Raw genomic sequence first — 10599 nt, forward strand, 5'->3', positions numbered from 1 at the left:
TATCGCTGTTGCTGTGCGAACCAGCTCCTCGTCTCGTACACTCATTGAAATGCTGCATGCTGTGTATTTCACGGTACGTTCAAATTTGATAGATTAGACCTACTAGACTGCGATAGAGATTTCGTGGAACAGGCGGCGAAGCCTGAATCCACGCCATCTGTTCTCGTCTGGCGCTTATTTCAGACTGTTGACAATAATAAAATGACCCCAGTTCTGTGGTACGTGTTCAGTACAGTATTTCTCCTGAAAACGAATAGATTGTAATCAACAAACGCCAGGAGTAACAGATGGAGGTCGCCTGGCACCATCTGTTGTCGTTATAGACGCGACGGGAGGCGATTTACACGACGGCAGTGCATCCCGCTGGAAAGAGAAGGCCCCGAGAGCTTGCCGTGATACGGGAAAAAGGAAAATCGATTCATATGACACACGTACAGTACGTCAGTACAACACCGTCCACGGAATGCAGCGGTATGCATGCGTGAAACATTTCACCATCGGTCAGCCAACACTGATCCTGATGCCTGGCCCGACCTGCGGGTTAAGGGATTCTGGGCCGATAGCCGCAATGCACTGTTCCATACAAGGGTGTTTTATCCCCACGCGTCTAGCTATCGGTCCAAGTCCTGAACGGCCAATGTAGTACAGCGCTTTCAAAGCAGCTGACGCCCGCAGCCACGGCCACAACTCGACATCAAGCCAACACCAGGCTCATTCTGCCGCTGGCCAGGACGAATATGCGCTCGCCGACCGTTCTTCCGTGGACCTGCGCTGAACACTCTGCCAGCCAGTGTTCGTTCCTGCAAAGCCGTGGCCGATTTCGCAGCAGCCGTGCACCCGTACACTCTCAGGCCATACACGTTTTTAGAGAAGAGAAACAGTGATATGCACACACACACACATACACACACACACTCACTTGTACTGTACTGTACTTGTTGCTCACTGCCAAAACTGGTCACGTGAGTCCCACCGGGAGAGGGGAGAGAGACTCAAAAGGAATCTTGGAAAGATGACTCAATTGGTTATTGAACCGCCCAACGGCCGACACCACCTGAAATCCCTAAAACTCTGGGTGGACTTGAAAATGATTCCACTTATGGGCTCACCACACCTCAGTAAGTGGGTGATGACAAGGTGCAGAGAAAGGATTGACGGCATCAGGTATCCGTCCCGTGATCCAACTGCAGTTACCCTGCAGTCACACACACACACACACACACACACACACACACACACACACACACACACACACACACACACACACACACACACACACACACACACACACACACACACACACACACACACACACGCACGCACAAGGACAGTATGTATAGGTATTTTAACGAACGATCTTTTCCTGTTAGCTCTGCTTGTCCAGTACATGAGATACAACGTCTTTCTTGTTGTTTTTCCTTCTACATGTAGCTGCTTGCAGCATGGAAAACGACAGTACCATGGCCTTTTCAGATTTTCATTGTACCTATTTGTAGTACCTCCCGGGATCAGTATTTCCACTTGAAATAATATTCACCGAAATGCCTCATTCTTAGCATTCCTTTATTCGCTTCCATGTAATTGGGCGTATTGCCCGTTTGGGTTTGCGAATTCAAATAACATAAAACAACAACACCAACAACAACAAGTCCCTCCCCTGCCTCTGCCCAAGGTTTGAAGGCGAGAAGAAGCGTGCTTACGGTGAACGTGTCAATGAAGTCGAGCATGGCTCCTTCACACCGTTAGTCTTCTCCTCCTGTAGTGGGATGGGCTCGGAAGCAGCCGTGGTAGTCAAGAGGCTGGTGCACGGCTTGGCCACCAAACGCAACGCTGCCTATAGCCGGGTTGTAGCTTGGATGCGGTGCTGCTTGGTATTTACTCTTGCCAGGTTTGCGATCCATTGCGTCCGCGGATCACGCTCTGGTCGCCGTCGTCACTTCGACCTCGCGCCTGTCGACCTCGTCCAGGCTGAAGCGAGTGTGGCTCGACATTAGACAGCCATTTACCTCCATTCTACCTGTTGTATAAGTACTTTCCGGCGTGTACTTACCGCCATATTGCCAGGTGCGTGTTTATCACCTTAGTTATGGATAAAATACTCAGGACGGCATGCATCCCCCCCCCCCCCTCCCGGCTCCCGGCTCCCGGCTCCCTCATGGCACCGGAAACATACTAGGATAAGCGGCGAGACACGTTCACGCCAAAATATGAGCATATGAGGTATGTATAATATTACCTGAAGCCGAGTGAATTTGGACGAATATTCACTAGCATACAAACCGAGGCGAAGCCGAGGCTTGTACATGTATAACTAATGAATATTCGCCCATATTCACGAGGCTGAAGGTAATGTTAGACTTATACCTCTCCATATTCACCCTCTAGTCCCTAAAACCGAACAAACGAGTCCTGTTGGTCATGCATGCACATGTTCGCAGAACTAACGTAAGTCGTTGTTGCTTCAGTATAGTAAACCGACTGGCGTGTTCTTGCATGAATCGGAGGGTGGCGTGTTCAGAATCTTGTTCAATCGATCGTGTACACGTACTGGTGCATGTGGCATGGGAGGTGACGACCTTGGAGAACACGTTCGTGCCAATCACCATGGAGAACACGCTCGTGCAGCTTTGTGGCGGGCGCCACACGCGAAGATTTGACCAATCCGAGAGAGGTTTCGTTTCACGCTAAGATTTGACCAATCCGCGATCATCGCGCCAATTCGGGAGTCGGTTTATAAACAGCGAGCCAAGCGGTTCTACCCTCACTTCTTCTCTTTTCAGGCAGCGCTTCGGAGCTGTTGTGTGCCCTAGGAATATTCTACGCTAACATCCGTGAACAGGGCTGTTCTGAGTACAAACGAATTCCTGGCTTGCCGCTTGATCCGCAATTATCGGGCCATTGACATGTTGAGCCTCCAAAACCTTGTTTGCTCGCTGGAATGCTCCGTCTGTGAAGATGCTCACTGTTGGTTGATGGCTTGTCTGACATATCCAAACTCACATATCCAAACTCACCTATCCAAACTCACCTATCCAAACTCGCACATCCAAACTCACATATCCAAACTCACCTATCCAAACTCACATATCCAAACTCACATATCCAAACTCACCTATCCAAACTCAAATATCGAAACTCACATATCCAAACTCACAAAGCCGGCCACGACCGTCCAACCGCTCGCGGGTCCATTTTATGGAACACCCTGCCATCCGACGTGCGTGGTATTACCCAGTACCACCAGTTCAAACAAGCCTGCCTCCCGTTCTGTCTTGCTAGCAGTAGCACCCACTTCTGAACACTACAGGAATCTTTGAACGTTTGCGGTACTCCACAGTACCAGTCATGTGTTGTTTACCACCTCCCCGTTGTTGTATTCTAACGTTAACGTTATTCATTGACTGAGCGTTCTTTGCTTTGTACTACACCCTGCTATCGTGTTAGGCTATTTCCTACAATATTTTACTGTTTCCATTCGCTTCCATGTAATTGGGCGACACCGCCCGTTTGGTTCTGCGAATTCAAATAAAAATGTACCTACCTACCTACCTACATATCCAAACTCACATATCCAAACTCACATATCCAAACTCACATATCCAAACTCACATATCCAAACTCACATATCCAAACTCACATATCCAAACTCACATATCCAAACTCACATATCCAAACTCACATATCCAAACTCACCTATCCAAACTCACATATCCAAACTCACATATCCAAACTCACATATCCAAACCCACATATCCAAACTCACATATCCAAACTCAACTATCCAAACTCACATATCCAAACTCACATATCCAAACTCACATATCCAAACCCACATATCCAAACCCACATATCCAAACTCACCTACCCAAACCCACCTATCCAAACGAGTACAGTCTTTGAGTTGTAGACGTCCACCCACTACTGTACATGGACTCAAGTACTCGAATTACACGCTCGTGACTGATATCTACCTGCTGTCAGAATATGCTGCTTATCGCGTCTATAACGAAAACAGATGGAATCAGTTGACCTCCATCTGTTACTCGTGGCGTTTGTTGACTACAATCTTTTCGTTTTCAGGGCACGTACATGTACTGAACATGTACTGTAGAACTGGGGCCATTGCATTATTGTCAATGGTCTGAAACAAACACCAGAACAGAACATATGGCGTGGATTCAGGCTTTTCCACCTGTCCCGCGAAATCACCATCGCATTATGTCTAATCCAAGCGATCAAATTTGACCGTTCCGTACCCTGCAAAGCATGCAAGACACTTCAAGGAGCGTGAGAGACGGTCAGCTGGTTCGCACAACAACAGCGAGAAGAGTGTTCCCCTCTGTTCTCCTTGTATCCTAGGTGCAAAACTAGAGTCTTGCAATAGTGTTCTAGCAAGTCACCAATCTTCTCAGCACTTATCATTGTTCCTCTCTAAAGACCCGATGAGTTCTGCTTCATTATAGCTTCAGTCGTGCCAATCGTTAGACAATCCGCTTCCCTAGCCGGGGATTTGAAGACTACCTTAGTGCTCTTCAATCACGGTGCATCTTCATTTCTACCCGTGAAACCAGATTGGAAAGATAGATTCAGGTATGGACGCACGGATTACAAACTGTTTGCTTGGAATCTTCTGCATTTGGTTGACATCTTGGGTTGCTGTGATCTCGGGCGAAGTAGACGTTGTCTCGCTACCTGCACCCCTTTCAACACTAACTGCAGACGCCAGTGAAAGCCTTAGCAGTAGGATCTATATGTCCTATCCTTATGGCGACGTTCCACTGAGACTAGCTTTCAGTCCACGAACCACTGTACTTATCAAGGATAACGTCCACAACGAGCCCCTCGAACGTGTTGTGTTATTTGTTTTGGATACCGAAAATGTTTCACAATGTATAATAATGGGTTCTTACTTTTCAACCGAAACTACATTGCAGAGCTGGAATTTCAAAACGTTTTTGGCTACTTTACCAGGTGGGTACCCTAGATGTCTTTGCCAGCAGACGATTCAGCCCAGTGTGACAACATCACCAGATCGGCGAATCTTAGTCTTCTATGGTTTTGGGGCGGGTCAATGCTCCAAGTTCATCGTTCTTTACAATGGTATTACAACCATCACCAGTGTACTAACCACAACAGGCGAGGACGTTCCATGGGCATTATCACCTGGTCTTGTTACCATACCGATCAATACGTCATCGTCGATGTTCACACTCATATCATACGGAGGATCACATTGTAACAACTTCAGCGACAGTGAATGTGTTCGCTTCTCCACGGATATCTTCCAGATCACAATCGACATATCGGACACATCGGTACCAGCACAGTGGATAAAATCGGAGCATCAGAGAGAATATAACGGTACTAGCTCTCCTAGCCCCAGAGCAAACCCCGCTCTAATATCTATAAATGATTGCCAGTTATTGATGTTCGGTGGAGTGGAAGCACATGGATCTTCCCAACTCATCCAGATGCGAATGTTGAAAGATTTCTGGATTTTTAATATTGAACAAGGGAAATGGCTAGAACTGCCATCCAATTTTCCAACGATTTACTCTCCTGTGGGCGATATGAGGATGATGAGGGAGTTCTTTAATAACGTGCAGGTTGCTTATTTCAGCGCCTTCCGAACACTGATTGTGGCATACTCTGTTCCGCATGGTCCGTTTATCTTGTATCTGTGTGCAGTACCAACCCAAGACATTGACCGAGTTCACTGCGAAGCGAAAGGGAAACTTTCAGAATTGTTGATAGAGAACTATCCATACGACATCCCTTGGTTTTCATTGTTGTCTAGCCCAACCGACGAATTCCACATCGTGTTTCAAAGAATAAGAAGCACCAAAAGTTTTGCCTTGAAGCCATGCGCCCATTACAAACCCAACAGGTCCCAGCTATCGATTACGGGAAAGCCAGATGTTGATGTTCGAAGTCATTTTCCAGGCTTCCAGGGGTGCAGTTCAGCACGTCCTTTGTCTATACCCTTTTCCCAAAGTATTTCAATATACATTTTTATTGGTTCGAACTGTCCAGAGAGAAGAACAGCCAATTCTCATATTCGCTTTACTACTTGGCAGAGACCATCCCCTATTGTTGTTTGGCACCTTCTATACGACCGTTTCGGAAAATCAACAATAGTTGCCAAGCATCCTTCACCATCGCCTCTGCTTTATACTCGCTGGGGCTTCACATTCACATCCGTCCAGCCATTCATGGGAATTCTCTATGGGGGTTCACAGTTAATAAACAAAAGTTATCATTACCCTAGTTCTAATTGGTGTTTGTATATCCAGGTTGATAGTAAAGCTCGAGATTCCACAGTCCACTGGCGACGCCTTACGACACATCCATCCCAGCCCAAACCTATGCCGCGAGAAGACCATGTGGCATTCAGGCACAAGAGGGCACACTTCATGATACAAGGTGGAAATAACCGGACACAGGTTTACAGCGACTTATGGCTACTGCAGATGACAGATGAACAGTCGTGCTCGGGTACGTGGACCCAACTGACTGATAATGTTTTCGGCGAGAAACTGCCTCGTCAGTACGGTCATTCAGCCACTACGTATGGTGACGACATCATTCTGTTTGGTGGGAACTATGTATTCAGTGAAGAAAGTCCAAGAGGCATCAATAACACAAATGACATTGGAGATGGTTTGGCAATGACTGATCACGTGTTGTTGATGTCGATGAAAAACCTTTCTTTCATTCTTCTCCGCAAAATTCCTTTGTCACAGCCAGTTCCCATGCGCTTCTACCATTCTTTGTCTTCGTACATGAACAATTCATTTTTACTACTAGGCGGATTTTTTGCTGACAGACCGGGTTCATTGTCTCGTGGAGACACGAGCGCTGCATTTCTTTTTCAATTTCGTGAAGTCGGAGCGATCTCTACAGTTAGAGTTATACACTTTTTCAATTTCGGCATCTATGGCCAACATGTGATCGATGACCTTGTCTTCTCAGGTGGACTTGGTTACGCTCCCTTTGGTATATATCGGGCAAAACAAAGTTTATATTTTCTGACATTGAACAGTTTGGAAAATTGTCCTTTGGGCTATGGATACTCGGAACACCGTTCCTGTGAGCCCTGTCCTGTAGGGTACTACTCGTCAGCTATTGTTGTGAACTGTACGAGATGTCCTGGTGATTTGACGACGCAAGGTATTGGAGCCTGGAAATGCGATACCATATGTATGGACGGCTACTGCCATGGCCACGGTACATGCAAGCTGGATAGAGATGACAAGAAGTATTGCGACTGCAAGTTTGGATACCTGCCGTCCGACAACTGCCGAACACCCGTAGTCTACCTTTCTCAAATGGCAGCCGTTATATTTTCCTTCGTACTTTCTTTGTGCGTTGCGTTCCTCGTGAATTTCATTCGAAAGCGTCGCGACTTGATGAATACAGAAAAGGAGTTGCAAATCCAACATGTTCATCTCCAAAGGTCCCTGAGGAAACTTGCAGAACTGAACCGTGGAGCGAGAATGCAATGGAGGGACTTAATAATCAGCAAAAAACTAGCATCTGGGAATTACAGTAAGGTGTATCTGGCAAAGCTCAGTGACATGGATGTTGTAGTCAAGAAACTTCCCAAGTGTTTCAATCAAACGCGTTGGCGCGCATCGCCCTTTGACACCTTCTTAGAAGAGGCTGAGATACTGCGATCAATGTGCCACCCAAATATTGTACTCTTTCTTGGAGCAGGCCAGGACACAGCGGACAATTGCCCATTCTTGGTTATGGAGTACTTACGACGAGGTTCCCTCTACGACAATCTGCATGATCCAAAAGTCCAACTGGAACAAGAGGATATGCTTCGGTTTGCTCTTGACATCGCTCGTGGTATGCGATATCTGCATAGCTCTAATCCTCCACAGATTCACCGTGATCTAAAGAGTCCAAATCTATTGGTCAGTGACAAGTGGGTGGTGAAAGTCGGAGACGTAGAGTTCACGAGATATCTTGCACTCCTGGAAAGTGAAGATCGCCCGCAATCAGTGCAGGAATCCACTAGTGGAACTCAACGCAATGCTCCTGGGGCGTTGGTCCAACACCAGCATGTAACAATGGCAGACAGTGGTGAAAGGGAAACACTGTTTCAATCACCGGTTCCTGATTGTCAAAGCCCCTCACATGCAATACCTCAGAGCGGTAGCGGTGTGGAAAGTCCACTTCTGTGCGATGAGAAAGAGTCGCCATCTGCAAATTCATTATCTGCAAAGGCTAATCATGGTTTGGATACCATGAGAACAGACGACGCCAGGAGTCCTCCACATCACTGTTTCACGGCCTCACAGCTGCCATCACGACATGGAATGACGTGTGGTGTTGGAACTGACAGATGGAGAGCTCCAGAGACACTGACTGAAAACAGCTACACGGAAAAATCGGATGTTTACAGGTAAGTGTACAGTTCAGGTTGGTGTGTGTGTGAGTTCTTTCTTTGCAGTTAAAATTGTTATGCACTTCCAGGGCATTGAATTTTTCAACTTTCTTTTGATATTGGCATGATTACTGGATTTTATGCTGACCTTTAATACAAACTTCCAGTCAACTGCCCCATCATGCAGGTGGTTTATACTGGGCATATAAACCTCATACCTCACACAAACCCCATAATAGACCACCACCATACAAACTCCTTTTTAGAAACAGGAAGAAGTTGGCGGTCAGTTTGTATGAAGGTCAGCATAAGTATGATACATATCAATAAGCAAGAAACCAAGGCGAATACGTACAACGAGAAACCGCTGAAAGTATGACATAGCATAATCGCCGAATATCTCAATACTCTTCGTCAGTTTTGTGCCATTTTGTCGCACTCGCTGACTGTATAAGATCTGGTTACGTTGGTGGACAGTTAGTCATAATTCGTAACATTTTGTCCTCCTTTTTTCACCATAATGTAACAAGATGTTGTTTTCTTGGTTTTTTTGTCGATGCAGTATACTTTAGTGAATGCACTCGCATCGTGGTATGACATTCTGGTTGTTTTTGACGAGGTTTTCGTTCGGAAAATAGCCAAGTGTTTACTTCTTGATAGTGTGCCGCTGTCCTGTTTTTCGTTCAAAACAAACAACGTAAAGCCACAGTAGGCAGAAAACACAACACAAACCAATCTTCCTCTATCGATTTCTTTTACTTTGGTGTTATGATTCGTCTCATGAACGCTTTCGTTGAAACACATCTAACATACTGGGCACTAGATTTCTAGCCAGGTAGTTGTTTATCGATATATGAAATGAACGGATATTCCTGTACGTGTGAGTGCATTTGTGTGGGTGCTTAAGTATGTGTGTGTGTTGCGTGGTTGTTTTCGTCCCTCCCTTCATATTGGTCTCTACACACTGATTATGGTAAAGTGAAATTAAAAATAATAGTTTGTATGTATTTGTGTACTTGTTTGTCGTATGTTCTTTTTCTCTCGTAGTTACGGGGTGGTTCTGTGGGAGATATCTACTCGTCAACTTCCCTACGCACATTTGAATTTCCCGGAGGACATTCATCAAGAGATCATGGATGGAAACACGCCAGTCTTTCCTCCCACCACTCCCTACCAGTATCGTCACCTGGCTGAGAAATGCATGAGCGACGAACCATGTGACCGGCCCTCGTTCCAGCAGATAATTCATCATATTGAAGGTCTACAATTATCAGCGTGACAAAATAATGTTGAGGTTTATGTCTAAAAGTAGTAGTCCAATGGCTTCCAAAAAGAAACAATGTCTTTCGGTTCGCGTTTATCTTGATTGCGCTCACCTTCCTCTTCTATTGTCATCTCCAACTTATAACCTTCCACACTTTGTGCTGCAGCTGATTTCCAGTTAGGCGTAGAACGTGTGTCGTGCAATGTTATCACATGAGAACGTCAGTACCGTTGGTCAGTGTCGTGCAATGTTATCACATGAGCTGATTTTAAAGTAACCGATAGTGTAAGTGGACATTACCGGTATAGCGTGACTTGTAGTTCCTTCTTCCTCATTTCTTCTTATAAATTTAATAACAGGTACTGACAGGTACATATTTTCATAAACATCGCCGTTCGCTCTTGAATTCATCAGTAGTAGGCCCTGGGATGACAATACAAGATGAGCAGGTAGACGAAAGAGCTATGCGCTGCGACCAGTGATGGGCTGTGACTGCCTGTTACCGGGAAAGTTCGAAAAACGTGATAGTGTAGATACAGTACTGAGAAATTGAATGTTTGTAGCAGCCAGACTAGTTAGGCATAGAGCAAATTTGGAAATTACGCTTTTGTCGGATTGAAATGGAGAATGAATGAGCGTATGAATAGCACCCAATATCGTTTCGTGGACTCGTAGGTCTCTGCATGAGAATTGCCAGTTCGCATCTGACAGAGATGCCTCGCAATCACACTGTCTATCTACTGCTTACAAAGCTGCATAATGCCGTTCACTTTTTCATTATATTTTATTTTACAATGTACTATTATTATTTTTGTTCGGCAACGCAGATGATGATGATGATGATGATGATTAGTGCATAAGACAAAAATACAAACAGAACGGAAGGCGGAGAGGTTTCAAGGGAAATGTGCGGAACCCTCAGTATGGAATACGGCGCACA

General features: G+C 45.7%; 1 protein-coding gene across 1 annotated transcript; it reads left to right on the forward strand.

Annotated features, from left to right (window-relative positions):
• Positions 1–4260: 4260 nt before the first annotated feature.
• Positions 4261–10322, forward strand: LOC135826156 (uncharacterized). The gene is made up of 2 exons (XM_065338793.1): positions 4261–8413; positions 9443–10322. Exons 1-2 carry the CDS (start codon positions 4593–4595, stop codon positions 9672–9674), a joined length of 4053 nt encoding a protein of 1350 aa, XP_065194865.1. The 5' UTR covers positions 4261–4592; the 3' UTR covers positions 9675–10322.
• The last annotated feature ends 277 nt before the right edge of the window (positions 10323–10599 follow it).

Source organism: Sycon ciliatum, chromosome 10 (genome assembly GCF_964019385.1).
Source record: "Sycon ciliatum chromosome 10, ocSycCili1.1, whole genome shotgun sequence".
In the NCBI taxonomy this organism is placed as follows: Eukaryota; Metazoa; Porifera; class Calcarea; order Leucosolenida; family Sycettidae; genus Sycon; species Sycon ciliatum.